General features: G+C 39.3%; 1 protein-coding gene across 3 annotated transcripts in view; it reads right to left on the reverse strand.

Annotated features, from left to right (window-relative positions):
- The window catches only part of RAD50 (DNA repair-recombination protein (RAD50)), a 446,299-nt gene that overhangs the window by 202,889 nt on the left and 227,436 nt on the right, over positions 1-15,974 (reverse strand). For all 3 annotated transcript variants that reach the window (XM_089428359.1, XM_089428350.1, XM_089428366.1), the window contains exons 17-18: positions 6,006-6,214; positions 5,591-5,792 (exon numbers count right to left, since the gene is read on the reverse strand). In XM_089428359.1, the coding sequence (XP_089284485.1) occupies positions 5,591-5,792; positions 6,006-6,214 (411 nt within the window). The remainder of the gene's footprint in view (positions 1-5,590; positions 5,793-6,005; positions 6,215-15,974) is intronic.

Here is a 15,974-nt window from a genome sequence, read left to right on the forward strand (position 1 = left end):
TTTTTGATCCAATCTAATTTTCCAATATCCTCAAGCATGAGGTCTATGCAATGTGCAGCGCATGGGGTCCAAAAGATGGTCTTGTGTTTCTCCTCTAACAGTTTACCAACAAGAACATAGTTAGAGGCATTATCTGTGATGATTTGAACAACATTAGCCACCCCCACCTCCTGAACAACCTGATCCAATAGCTGAAACAACAAGTGGCCATCTTTTACCTTATCAGATGCATCAACTGATTTTAAAAACATGGTTCCCTGTGGGCATAAGACAAGAAACTTTATGACGGTACGATTTCTTTGATCAGTCCATCCATCTGACATGATGGTACACCCTGTTCTTGCCCATGAGTCCCTGAACTCTTGCAAATACTCATTAATGGATTGAATTTCTTTCTGCAAACGAAACCCCCTTAGCTCATGCATAGTAGGGCCTTTGAAGCCTTTTCCAGCAGCATGTATGGCATCAAACATAGGCTCATAATATGGTGAACGAGCAGCATTAAAGGGGATATCAGCATCATACCACCATCTAGCTATGTACTCACAAGCAGTCTCCCTCAATTCTTTCTTCCAATGGTCATCTAAAGTGGGCTGAATTTGACCTTTACTTACTTCAGGACCATGTGCATCTGATGGAGAGGAGGGAGTGAAATAACTTTTGATAGTCACATCACCCTTTTTCAAATTCATTCTACCCTTTCCCTTATCTTGAACAAAACCAAAAGAGGGAGGAACATAACGGAAAGGGTTGGATGCCTCAGTTTGAGGGATAGAGGAAGAACCCTCAAAATCATAGTGGGGGTTGGTAGCCATCATTTTTTGTATCTCCTTCTTCCTCCCAATTTCAGCCTGTATCTCTTTTTGCCTAGCCTTATCTTCTTTAAATTTCTCAAAGCTGGCCAACAAATTCTTTCTAATCTCCCCAATTTCTGGTGAGGTACATGGGGTAATTTGGCCTCTAATCCCTGCCAAGTGTTGTTTCAGCCTATTAATGCCCCCGGGACCTTCCTTAATTTTCCTATGGCAAAATTTGCAATGCATTTGACTATCAACCATTTCAACATATGCCCAAGCAGGATCTTTTGCTCTAGGTGCCATTTTTTGACTAGGAAAACAATCTGAAAAAGAAAAAAAGAAAAAAAAACATTGATTCAATGTTCATTTATTTGACAAAAAACACTCTCTAAGCTTTCTTGATATGCACCTAAAATTTACTAAGCAAAAACAGATTTATAGAGGTGGAAAAAAATACCTCCAGGCACAAACTGCCTCCTCAAGCTTGCTCCAAGAATCAGCTCCTCAATGCTGCTCCAAATGGCTGCCCAAGAAGCTCCTCACTCCAGCTACAATGCTCCTCCAAGACTCCTCACTGCTGCTCCAAAACAAGCTCAAGAACTGCTCACTAATTCTCAAAGAAGACTCTCACTCAAATGCATAAGACTGTTGTGAGTGAATGAGAGCATTTGGGTGTCTTAAATAGGGTTTGGGAGGGGGAAATGGACCCCAAAAACATTTAGCATATTATTATAACAGTTTGGGATCCATAAACTTCATTAAACAATTCAAAAATACCAAAAAAATGAATATTTTATTGTGGTTTACGCGTGCCTGGCCGTTCCCTTGTGACTCGGCCGAGTCATATCGGAACCGGCCGGGTTGACCGAGTCATGTGTGACTCGGTCAACCGGACCGTTTCAAAGGCCGGGTCAATTCCCTCAGCAATAACTCGGTTCAACTCAGCCATTTCAGTTTCGAAACGGCCGGTTTTTAAAACACTGCTCACAATATTGAAGTTGTAACTAGGTTTGGTATTCATAATGTAAATTTATCATTAATGTATTTATTATATTTATTATATTTTTTTAAAAGCATCTTCCTCATGCTTAGAGTCAAAAGAATTTATTATGAGTCAAAAGAATAATTATTTGAGTCATGTCCCATTTGGACAGTTGTAAGAGAAAGGAATTCTAATTTTAATTTGAGTCATTAATCCACAAGATGACCAAGTCAGCCCTCCATGGACAAGTCAGCCTAGTCCTCCAAGGAACACCTATTCGACCCTCTTGGACAACTATATATAAGGGACAAGTTCGACCCACTTGAAAATACATTCATTATCACATCACAAGAAGCATTTCTAAACCAAGCGAAAGAGAGAAGTCGAAACAAAGGAGAGAGAAAGCAAGTCAAAACCAAAAAGATATTCCCTTCGTTAACCAAATATTTGTCTATTTCAATTTGCACATGTGGAGGTTTGATTTTTCTATGGAAGAAGGCTGAAATTTTTGAGGTAACCATAGGCCGAATTTCGGCCCCTTGTTGCAGATCTCAATTTCAAAACTTTGACCAGATTTGGAATAGTTTGACCAATGTTGACTTTGACTTTGGAGGTGACTTGGAGGAGGGTTGTACTTGGTATCATTGTGGCAGTTTGGTCTTGGATATCTCTCATTTTGATCTGATTCTATATGAGAAGGATTGTTGGGTTTTCCCCTTCTGGGTTTTGCCCTGGCTACTAGCTTAATTTTGGTGTCTCTTATCTCATTGTCATCTCTATATTTCTCCTGAAAGATTGAACATTTGTATAATTGCTTGATGAAGAAGATATAATAAGTAATAAGGAGACATCTAATATTCACAAGTAATTATGAAGAAGAGAAATTAGGTGTTAGATCTCATTACACTTGGTTTCTCAACACACACAACTTGTGATCTTCGTGTATCTTCACTTCCTTGCTAGGCTTCCTTTATAATCTTCATTGAGTACAAATCCCTAACCCCTATTCCCTTCTAGAACCATCCTGGAGATCACTGGTTGAGATTATTTCTACGTCACTTAAATAATTAGATTATTTGTCCTTAGAAAATAACTCAATAGTCCACAATAATTAATTGACTTTAATTGTTGTACTTTTCCTAAGTAAGACTTAAGAAAGAAGACATAAATCACTACAAGTGGAAAATAATGTCTTTCACGTGCTAAGACACCAAGCCTATGTAAAAGACTTCTGAAGCTACCACTCACATCAACATCTACCTCTCACAGCAGCACACTATTGTAGACAACTTGACACACTGTTCATTGTTCTTGAAGGCAACCCAACTTAACTTTAAGTATTTAACTTTGACTCTTTGAGGAAACCATGACTCTATCTCTGTACTTTCTATCTATGACTCAGTCTCTTCTTATATTTTACTTTAAATATAATAGACACACACACACACATATTCAAATTTTTGAAATATATAAATGGATGAACCTAATGACAAATTTTACTTGAATCTCGTTGAGAAATTTGAATTTTATCCAAATTCATTGTCGTTTCATTCAAACCCAAACCAAAACCAAGTGACATAGATAGTTGGTATCCTCCTCATATCAATATTGAAGAGTCAAAGACTTTGAGACTGTAGGATCCACGAGCAAAGAAGCTTGTCATAAATAGATATATTGATTTTATCATCTTCCAAAAGTCAGTATTCTAGTTTAATTGTACAAGTCTAAAGTTGTTTCTACTTTTGATGATCTTGAAGAAGTAGATGGAAGAAATACTTGTCCATTGAAAGAGCAAGTAAACTTTAAAGAGCCTAGAGCTTTGCCGCATTACGCTTATGCAAGTAGTAGCAAAATCACCGAAATGTTATCATAACAACATTCCAGAAGGGAAGCACAATCTTACGGTGTAAGTGAAAACCAGAATACCAAAATGGTTTTCCAACACTAGATATTCTTTGCAGATGAATATTTTATTGATATGATACATAACAAGTTACAGGGAACCTAGTCAATATCCTCAAAAAAAAAGAGAAGCAAGTCTGGGTTGATGTAATGCAATTAGAGTATGATGCATTGATATATAACAGCACTTGAGAGTTCATGGATTAGATTGAAGTCAGCAACCAACTGCAAGTGGGTATAAATATCAAATACAATGTCAATAGAAGCATTGATATGCACAAAGAAACGCCTGGCAAAAGGCTATGCACAGCAAGAAGGATTTGACTATGAAGACAAATTTGCTCCAAAGAAAGAAGCTTATTACAACAACTTAATTCTTTCTTTGCTAATTAGTTTGGTTGGAAAGTACAGCCTATGGATGTTTAGAGTGCTTTGCCTAGTGGTGACCTGGTTGAAGAATTTTATCTGTAACAACCACAGGTGGTCATCAAAGTCAAAGAAATGCAGGCATGCATGCAAACCCAAGCTTTGCATGGCTCGGAAAAAGCTCCAACATCTTGATATGTAGAGATTGATTGCCATCTTCCAAACAATGGCTTTTGAAGAAGCCCCTGAAGTTAAAACCTGTATAAAGACATAAAAGATAGCCAGATTACATTTGGTTTTGCATATTGACAGTTTTACTATTGCAGGTAATCAACAATCTTTAACTAAAGAAGTTATTAGTCAGTTGAATAAGTCCTTTGAGATGATAAATCATGGATCCTCCATCGTTGTCATGCCTTGGAAATTTGCGAGACAGATAAAAGAAACTTCCTTTCTGAGACAAAATATGCAATTGAACTTGAAAAGTTCAGAATGAATAACTGTAATGCTTCAGCTTCCCTCTCAATTGCACAGAAAGTTATCTCATTTTTATGGTTTATCCTACCAACACCAGCCCTGATCCTTATTTTGTAATTAGATTAATTGCTAATTTAATGAATGAACCAAAATGAATCCATTGGAGTACAGACTCATGGATTCTGAAGTATGTAAAGGGCACACTTAATATGGAATTGAATTCATTAAGATGGATAGATTTCATTTGATTTGATTCACAGACACAGGCTAGGTAGGCAATGTGGATGACAGAAAGTCCCCCACCAGACGTGTTTAGCATTGGTTCATGAGCAGTTGCATGGCTCAGCAAAAGTCAGCCTACAGTTGCTCTATCTTCCGCAAAGGCAGAGAACAAACCTGCAGTCAGCACAATTTGTAAATGCCCCTCCTTACATAGACATGAAAATGGCCTTACTTTGGAAGGGGATCTATAATGCTTTGAATATATGATGTACTTTGTGCTTTACACTGAACAAGAATAAGATACGCTAGTTTCAAGGAAAAGATAGTTTGAAAAATGTGTTCTTACAACTGATAATAATAAAGAAAGTCAACAGATGACACAGATTGTCTATGATATGCAATGTAAAGCTTTAGATTTTTACCTTATCAATTCCCATTAAAAGATGTACATGAAAAACATTGGAAGGCATCTGACATATTACATTTCCCGATTGCATGCACAAAAGGGAAAAGATTAGAAACTACCAATATAAATGCAATAAGACGTAATGCATTTAACATGCATTTACCCAACGACTTTTCCAATTGTACATCAATGTATATGCTCGTTGTTTATGTTGCTCATCCCAAATTACTTGAAAACCAGAACATGGCTCTCCTCATTAAAACAGATGATTAGAAAACATGTAAACCCTTCTGCAATCCTTAATTAGAGAACAGGGTCAGGAGGACGAAATAGTTCTCCAGAATACACAACACAGTCTCGAACATTCATATACATTTTGAGACAAAGCATAGACAAACCAAACAAAACAGTAATCTCTATATCGAGCATGCTGCATACCTGTTCATCAAGCTCCGATTGACCCCTTTGCTCTTCTAGCTTCTCCTGTTCCTCTCTTAGATGCTTGATTCTAGTGAGTTCATTATAAGCATGAAGTTTTTCCTCCCTTGCACCATGCCATCGCAGCTTCAATGTAGACAAATCATCCATCATGTGTTTTTGATCGTCCCTAAGCTTTTCTAAATGTCTATGTTGATGTTCCCTGAAAGAAATTTGCAATGAAAATAAATCAAATATATATGTCAGGTTAAAACTGAAAGAGTAGAACATGGGAATATGAAACAGCAATATGCATTCCTACCTTTTGTTTCTACAGGACATGAACGATAGTTAAAATAAATCTGACTCATATTATGTATGAAACAGCTCTTTAAGCCTTGCCTCACCAAAGCAGCATATACTCCAAAAGGCTTACCGCTTATCTTCAAGAGATGACAGCTCAGAATGAACTTCGTCCAAGGAACGTACACCTTGGGATCGAACATCGAGCTTGTATTCCAGATCTTCAACTTGTTTTTGTAAACTCTGCATCTCTAGCCAGAGCCTATCTGCAGTTTCAACTGGTTGGAGTAATCTTTCCACAGATTCCCTCTCAGTTTTTGCATGTGCTAGCAGACCAAGAAGCTGTTGATGTGTACCAGTGAACAGCATGCAAACAATAGCAAGTTACTACATCGATTGTAGCCTCATATGGAACAACCATCTCTCAACTTAAGGACATGTGATACAGCAGAGTACAATAAAAAATAAATAAAGTTTCACAACCAATGTTCTGAAATCAAATGAAATTAGTTATACCAAATTGAGACATCTTGTGATAGTGTGGTCAGCTGCTCCAACTGTCTAGAGAATATACAACCATGCACACTATTCAGGCTTAGTGCAACAATCCAATTTTAAGAAAGGTTGCTCCCCTTCTGACTATGGATAATTTGAGACTAAATAAAACATTCAGCACGGAGCAAGGTTTCACATCTTAAATCATGGACTTGATGCAATTGATCCATTTTACTAGTCTGTCCTCGAAATATGGGAAACCAAAGATATAATTCACTGGTAAGTTGATTTTCCTTTTTAAAGTGTTATAGAAGACCCAAGAAATAGCTAATTTATCAGTGACGTCACAATGTTACTCCAAAACAAAAACAATAACAATAACATTTAGAAACACCCTTAAAAAAATATGATTTCTGTGTGCTGATTTCTTGGTAATTTTTTCAGATTTCAGAAACAGAATATATTCTTTTAAGTTTGCCAAATTTTTCCAAGAATTTTAAGATGTCCAAAATTCATGACCCATGAGGATCTTTTGTTGATGCCAATGCTTGCAAAATTAATAGAAAACACATTACATTATGCAAGCATACAAAAACAGTCATTTCACAGAATTATGGGTGTTTCCTAACATGTCCTGGAGATGGAACTACTGTCTGATACAGGACTGCTTGGGAGCGGGAGCAGAAGCGGGAAGCCAGGGCGGAAGCAGTGAGCGACATTTTCAAAAGCTCCCAAGTCGGGAGCAAATTTTTATATAATATATATTTTTATATACTCTGATGCATATATGTCAACAAAAGCATGTAGAATGACGAATTAGATATAAAAACAAGGATTAAACCATATAACATCAATCATCTAGAAGTTATAATCTTCATCAACCAGGTCCACAAGTTAGTAACATACAAAATACCGAGTTTCATGATTCATCAATCTTAAAGTTTAAAGCTTTCAAAATTCAATATATAATATTTGTCATCATTGACCACTAAAGTTGTACTTGTAAGTTTGTAACCATTACCATTACCATTACCAAGTAACCAAACTATAACAAAAAATATCTAACATAAAATGAAATGTTTCAACTTTCAACTTTCATGAAGCATCATATTCATAATTTATTACCAATGAGTTATAATTGCCAACTTCAAACATCAAACTTAAATTGCCATATATTGTTTACAAAAAATATCATAATAAATATGAAAGAGTCCACATTTATAAAAACTACTAGAAACTAGAAAAGGCAAGTAAATCTATTATCTACTGCTTCCTCTGGCTCTAGCCACGAGAAATGTCTAATTTCTAACAAGCTTGTGGTCTACTGGGAGTCTCCTCCTGCATAGTCCGATGACCATGTCCAAAACTAGAACTAGAAGGCACACGACCTCCACATGAGGATGTAGATGGAGGTGGCAGCAGCAAAGCTTGTGGAACTCGAGCACTACTACTGGATGATTGGGGTGACATGGTTGTCTTATTGTTCTTGTTGCTTCATCATCATCTTCCAAAAGTTCGGTTTCCAATCCTTCTAGATGTAGACCTCCATCCTCCAAATTATCTTCCTCTAGGTTGTTGTCTGAAGTCATATATGATGTATCAGCACGAGCACGTTCACAATAATGTGTCAACAACCTCAAGTTGTAGTGCACAAAAGCCAAGTTTTCAGCCCATTTTTCATTGAAGCAGTTTCTTCTCACGTTATGGAAGAAGCTATAGGTGTTGCAACACCTCTCTGCACAAGAAGTATTTACAACCTGTGAAAGCACTTTTCTTGCCAATTTTTCCAAACGTCCCTCACCACCATAGATGTCCCACCATGTGACAGCATCCAGTTTGTCTCTATTTTCCATTGCATGCAAAGAACCAAACACTCTAGTGCTACTGAAGTATTTACCTAATCCTCCATGCAATCGAGCACAATATAGGAAAGCTCATACCCAGCACATACCACAAATCAATGAACACTGAACACCATGAACTGCACCCCAAAGTCTTTATTATGATTCAACTAAACGTTCCCAGTGGGACAATAGTGTTACATCAGCTTTTCTGCAACAATTTCTTAGCGAAACATCAAATGGCTTGAGACACAAATAACTCTAATTTATGAATAAATCCTCCAAGTGGAAAAATAACGGCTAGGTGGCTTAATCCTCATCAAAATAATTTCAGTGGTTGATAAATCCATGAAGATATTTTAAGTTTTAATCTTAGTCGTTGAAAATATTTATTTTGAGGGATTTTAAATTTCTCACTAAATCCTTTTTTATTAGCTCAAAATTTAATTATTTTGAGCTAATTTCCTCAAAATTTTGACTTTGACTTAATCACCAAGGTCCAAGAGTCCAAATTTTCTTGAAATGTCCATTATTCCCTTGGTGGAGGACCTCCAAAAATTAATTATTTTATGACCCACGAATTTTTCCAATTGCATAATTTAATATCCCTATCAAAATAATTTTGACTTTAAATTAATTAATTTTCTAGCTTAGGATTTAATTTTATTTTTGCTAGAAAAATTAATTAATTGACACATGAGGGGATTAACAATTTTTCCACCCTCTAATATTTTAGCCATGGTTTCTGATTACAAGGGACCATTGTTAATTTTAGGTATGTTTTAAGCTTAGAGCAATTTATTTCAATTTTAACAGTTAGCTCAATATCTTTTCCAAATTAGCAATCACATCAGCATTAAAGTAAATTGCAGATAGAACATAAACATAGATCGCAGAAGACAAGCCAAGACAAGACGACACAAGATGTGGTGCTAGCCAGGGACAAACCCTAATGTGGGGAAACCCTTGATCAATTCTTCTTATATGTTCTTCAATAGTTTAGCAGAGAAAGAGAGAGATAGTACATATACAACAGAAGTCAACACGTTGACTTATCTAAACAAGAGCATAGATCATCTCTAAGTAGATGATACGTGAAGTAAATGAACTCAGTTGAAGACTTGTTGCTTCAACTAATTCTCCAGGGTGACTCCATCACCTATCATTGTGTTGCACCTCGTCATCACGCTCCACCTCACTGTGTTCCACCATGTTGCACCCATCATCACTATGTTGGACCTCATTACCATGTTGCACACATCATACTATTGCACCTTCCTATAATGCAACATTTTGTTGTACCTTATCATCTTGCTGCACTTCACTAGTGTTGCCTCATACTGTACCTCACTAAATGCATCATGTACCATTGTTGTCCTATGTGCCATTGTTGCACCATGTTGCCACACTGTTGTCCTAGAGCTTGCAACATCATGCTTGCCACCATGTGCTTCTTGTACCTTGCTTACTGTATTGTTGTCCCAATCGGCTATTGTTGCACCATGTCATGTTGTTGTCCTGTTGAAGTTTCTAAGTCTACCAGTTAGAAACCCTCCATGCACTTTATCTGATTTATTCCTAACTACTTGTTCTGTTACTTAACAAGTTATTTCCAATGTAAATACTGAAAATAAACACTAGTACATGCTCAACATATTACAGATCAACAACCGACAGAAATAGAAACAATCACACCAAATGACACCATTATTTTTGGACCAACGTCCCCGGAAAACCCAATGTGGGAAAACCGGTGTAGCTAAGGGTTTTCTTATTAAGCAATATCAAAGTACACTATGGGTGCCAAAACTGGCCTACCCAACAGAGAATTTCCTTGGCAGTAATACCTCTCAGTTTGAGACAAATTCCCCGATTGAAACCCCGGACAATCCTTTCGGCAGCTCCAATCGCCCCAGAAACCCCAACATTTGCCTTTCTAAACTGCGTCAGCCCCTCTCTACCCAGCTCTGGCCCTATGTCACCCTGAATGGGTCTGCATTAGCCTTAGGAGGCCTTATGTCATCCTTCTAGCCCTCTGCATCAGCAACGCTTGCCTCTCTGAGGCTCTGCACAGCTCCCGGCTACCTCTACGTGAGCTCTGGCTGCTACTGCGTCACTCTCCCTGGCTACCGCGCTGCTCTCCCGGCACTATCTCTACCTCTCTGTCTCTCTGTACTCAATGCCCCTTAGTTGCAACTCCGATCATTGATTCTATCTCTCTTAGCAAACCCCGCTCTAGAGAATAGAATGATTGATCACTCTGGTGTATTCTCCAAGTGACCCTCAAGCCTCGTCTTATACTTTTCTTGTTAATATATCAACGGCCGAGATTAAGTCCCTAATCAACGGCTAAGATTAGATCTAGCTTCATCCATCTCTTTTGGACCATTCTAACACAGTTTCATATTAATACACATTAATATTTTATTTTCCCTAAGTTTAGACTTAGGAACTCCATTAAAAATATTAATTATTTTAATATCTCCTTAACTGTTTAGAATCTGCCCAAACCCTTTCTGGGTATTGGAGATCTCATGTGCCCCAACCTCTCCACCAAATTTCGTGGCTAGAGCACATCTGATGCTACCCCAAATCAACACTCCCTCTTAGCGAGGATTGTGCTCTAGCAATACTCCTCACTGAGTATTACTCTGATCATCTGGCATCGGTCCATGTGCTGATGCTAGGCCTGCTGCGCACCATCCTCTGCATTGTTGTATCCTGTTCTACTACCCATGGTTCTGCCACTGCCATTGTTGCATCTGTACGACAGCTCCCTCTGCATCCTTGTTGTTGTTGGTCCTTTCTCCTAGCACTGCACCTCCTCTCATCATGTTGCATCGTGTTGTCCACTGTTGCACAACAACTCAGTTACTGAGAAGTAAGTAACTGATCTCCCAACTCTGAACTCCCTATTGGGCTAGAGACCAGTGCTGCAAGAAACGTCCCCCCCCCACGGATCTAAACCCCGAAACGTGATCCGTACGGATGCGTGGGGGAAGCGCCTCCCAAAACGCGCTTCAGAAAAACCAAAACGTGTTTCGGACTAATAAACGCACTTCCTGGAAATTCTGGAAGCGTGCGTCCAAAGCATCGTACGGCGCTTTAGTCGTACGAAGCACGGCACTGCGGAGGCTGAATCGTACGAATCGCATACGATTCCGTACACGCTTCCAAATTTTACGCTGCGCAGCCTTAAAAGGTCTATTTTTTTTAATTTTTTTTGTAAGGTTTCTTGTTGGGGGTGGGTCCACCTTGGGTTACGATGAGGAATGAAGGGAATAAAGCCCCCATTCATCCTTCATTTACTCACTTAGTTTATGAGAGTTGGAGAAGAGAAGAGACGAGAGGAGAAGAGAAGAGAAGAGAGGAGAGGATAAGAGAGGAGAGTTTGGAGTAGTGAAGGAGGAGGAGCTAGGAGAAGGAGGAGAAGCTTGGAGAAGGAGCTTGGAGGACTTCATCTACAAGAGCTAAAGAGGTAAGTGCAAACCCCAAACTCCCTTATTTTTTTGACATTTTTTTTGTAATTTTCTCCTCCCTCTCCTACTCTTTCCCATTGTTTCTACTTGCTCCTTCACTTGCAAGTTGTCCACCACCTATATCCATATTCCAAGATGTTGTTCTTTTGGCTTCTATGTATCATTCCACCTTTGGTTTTAATGATAATGATAGCAAGGGGGGGTAGGAATAGAAGGAAAGAAGCACAAAAGGACAGTGGTCCCAATATGAGTGACCCAATGTATGATGAGGAGGAAGGGTTTGAAGAGGAAGGGGATGAAGTTGAACCTGAAGGGGAAACAGAAACACTAGAGGGGAAGGCTGCATTAACACCCTTGTGGAACTATGTGACCAAACTTGAAGGGGGAAAGGGTGGTGGAAGCTACAAATTTTTGTGCCCTCATGGTTGTCATGGAGGAAAACCACTTAGTGGTTCCTATACCCGTGTGAGGAGGCATCTTTGTGGGGTGTTGGACAGTGATGATAAAAAGGGTGTTGTGAGGATACAAATTTGCCCAAACATTTCATCTGAACAAAGAAGCAAATACATCCAAATAGAGGAGGCTACACAACAAAAAAGCAAGAAACAAAAAACTCATTCTGAATCAAGTGCAACCTCTAGATTTGGTAGCTCATCTCCTCATGGTACTTCTGGAAGCTCTGGAGGTAAAAGAACAATAGGGGATTTCCTTAATGTTGCTGGATGATGTGGATGAAAAGATAGTCTGATTTCTTTGGGCTTGCGGTGTACCATTCACTGTGCTTCGCTCTCCCTATTGGCATGAAATGGTAAAGGCCATCAATGAAGCACCAAAAGGATACAAGTCCCCCAACTATGAGCAAGCTAGAACAGTGTTATGAATAAGAGAAAAAGTTAAGGTTCAAAAAGCTTTGACACGTTTTACAAATGAGTGGGTAGATTCTGGGGTATCCATTGTATCAGATGGGTGGACAAATATTAGAAACCAACATTTGATAAATGTTCATGGTGTTTCTGCTAGTGGTGCAGTATTTATTATATGTCATGACTCCTCCTCCATCAGTGCATCTTCACAAAACATTGCAGATCTGCTATTGCAATCAATCAAAGATGTTGGTCTGAATAATGTGGTTCAAGTGATCACAGATAATGTAGCAAATTGTAAGGTAGCTGGAAAAATTATTGAGCGTACTCATCCACACATCTTTTGGTTTGGGTGCCTGGTTCACACATTGAACCTTTTGATGCATGATATTGTGAAGCATAAAGAATGTGGGTGGATTAATGAGCTTTACAGGAAAGGGAAGTAACTCATTAAATTCATCACAGGGCATACAAGGGTAAACTACTTCTATGGAACTTACTCCAAGTTGTAGTTGCTTAAACTTGCTAAGTAAAGATTTGCCAGTTATTACCTCACCTTTAGGCGGCTAATGAAGGTGAGACAAGCTTTAACTAATATGGTGTGTGCTGAAACATGGGATGAAATTAACACTGATAGAGATGGTGCTAATACAGCCAAGGACACTATTCTTGACATGTACTTTTGGTCACAGGTTAAATATGTTTTGCAATTCACCAAACCAATTTATTACATGATCAGGTTTGGACATTCAGATCGACCAATAATTGGGGAGGTGTATGAGCAAATGGATAGCATGTCGGGGCAGATTAAAGACATTGTTGAGCCTAGAGATATCACCTTGTACAATTATATTCGTGCAGACGTGGAAAACCGATGGGAAATGCTAAATGTTCCATTACATGCATTAGCATAAGTTTTGACACCTAAATACTATCATCCATCATGGCTTTCAACACCAGCACCTAGCGGGGGAAGCAGGAGAAAACCATGCCAAGATCAAGAGGTTCACAAAAAATATATGATTGCATTGAGTAAATTAATCCCTGATGAGGAGGAGGCTATCGTGGTACAGAGACAGTTGAGCAACTATACGCTTAACACTGGTCCATTTGGGAGCATGCATGCAATTAGAGATAGAGAGACTTTTTCTTCTCTTGAGTGGTGGAACATGCATGGAGGGGCTACTCCACTTCTACAAACTTTGGCCTTGCAGGTGCTATCAAAGGTGGTAAACACTTCTTCTGCAGAGAGGTGTTGGAGCTCTTATTCTTTCATCCACAGTGTTAAAAGAACAGGTTGAGTTTAGACCGGGCAGAGAGCTTGGTTTATGTTCATTACAACTTGCGATTGTTGTCCCATTACTGTGATGATGCAAAGACTAGTAAAGACCTTAAGATTTGGGACAAGAATCCAGAGGAGCCCAATTTGGAGGATGGAGTGTTGCGATTAGAGCAATTAGAGGATGCTCTTATCCAAGTATGTCCATTGTGGTATGAATTTTCCTTATAAAGCATTTCTCTAATTCATGTTTTAATTTTTTTGTTAACTAGTGTTTTTTTTTGCATGAATCTTTTGCGCTATTCCAGGATGATGATGATCGTGTTGAGATGTCACCCCCATCTGATCACTTGGTTTCGTGGTTCTGTGGTTCAACACCAACAGCGGGGGGTTCGTCTTCATCAATTTCAGTGCCACTGCCACAACTCCCACAGGCAGCATCTTCTTCATTGCCACCACGTGGAGGCCCGCCGCCACGTTCTCCTCGTGGTGGAAGGAGGAGAGATTAGTAGATATATTCACAATTTACTACTTTTGTCATAGATTAATCATTATACTTGTAGGCTTGTGAATTTGAACCTTTTTTGTCTTGGTGGTGACTAAGTGACATATTTTGTAAACATTATTATTTGAATTTTGGACATGACAAATGTTGACATTTTCTCACTTGCTAGATAAATCATAATATGCTCCATGTTTTATGTTTTATAAGCTTAAATGTTTTATGTTTTATAATATGCTTAAAAAATTGATGTATGTTTGTAATTGCTAGAATATAGATGGTTGATGTACATACTAGTAACTACAATGGAATCATGGATGCCATATCTGTCTTGATTTATGGAAAAATATGCATGTTTTCATATCTTCTACAACTAATTTGGTATTTGGCATGTTTGTTTTGAGCATAAATGCAAAAAAATAAAAAATAAATATATATATATAGCAGACGCTTCCGGAGACGCTTCGCTTCCTAGATTTTCTCCACGACCCCGCTTCCAAAAAACGTCCCCGTTTCGTCCTCGCTTCGTGCAACATTGCTAGAGACCCTCCTGATGTTGAAGCTCCCTTTCCCGCTGACAAGTTCTCCCTCTCTGACCTCTACGCTACTGCAACAACTCCCTGCATCTCGCACCGTTGCACACCTCTCTGTGCCATCCTGCACTGGTGCAACACCCCCATGTCTCTCGCACTGCTGCAGCCTGCTAGCCTCGCGTTGTCTCGGGTCTCTTGCAATGTAGCTCTCTCTTCTGCTCCATCCGTATCCATCTCTACCCACATCAACCAGTCCTGCTACTCCTCTTTGGGGCTCCTGTAGCAAGGTCTAATCCAAGAGGTTGGGTACCTCGAGCATCTTGCCCCTCATCTCCTGTGGTCCACCTGACTATAGCTCGATGTCTCACCACTTCCGCTCAAGTGGTGTGTGTGCACTCATGGCACAGTCATCGTCCGTCAACACTTCCTTCTCTACCCTTGTTGGCGCTGCCTTCATCTCGAAAGACTCTCCCTTACTCTTCTTCCTTGGACACTGGGTCGCATAATGACCCAGCTACCCACAATGGAAGCACTTGATCTTGGAGAGATCCTTCTTCTTCCGCTTTTCCTACTTTCCTTCAAATGCTAGGGCAACATCTTCCTCCTCCTGCTTGACTTTGATCCCCTTGCTGCTGCTACCCGTCTTTGACTGTCGTCTGATCTCTTCTTGGTGAAGGGCAGCCCACATCTCGTCCCAAGGTGGAAGTGTCCCTCTGCCCAATATACTCTGGACAAATACCTACTAGTCTTCTAAGACAGCATTCAGGGTTGTCCTCACCATCAATTCCTGATTCGGCGTGGCTTTTATAGTAGTCAACTAATCTCAGATCTCATTCAGTCCTCCGAGGAAGGTGTCAATCGGTTCTCTCTTCTTCATCTGATACAACCTCAATTGATTCTCTAGTAACATTCTTCTCTGCACAGAAGTATGTTGGTACAATTTATTGAGGGCCTCCCACATTTCATATGTTGTTTCCTTCTCGGCAATGTGTGGTACTACATAGTCCTTGACCCCGTCAAAGATGATGCCCTTGGCCCTCGCCATTGCCTCCTTGTACTTGTCGTTATCATTTGGGTCGACTGGGATAGCTATAACCTTCAAGGCGAAGT

This window comes from Pinus tabuliformis, chromosome 6 (genome assembly GCF_031772625.1).
Source record: "Pinus tabuliformis cultivar Carrire ecotype Pingquan chromosome 6, CPIR1, whole genome shotgun sequence".
Classification (NCBI taxonomy): Eukaryota; Viridiplantae; Streptophyta; class Pinopsida; order Pinales; family Pinaceae; genus Pinus; species Pinus tabuliformis.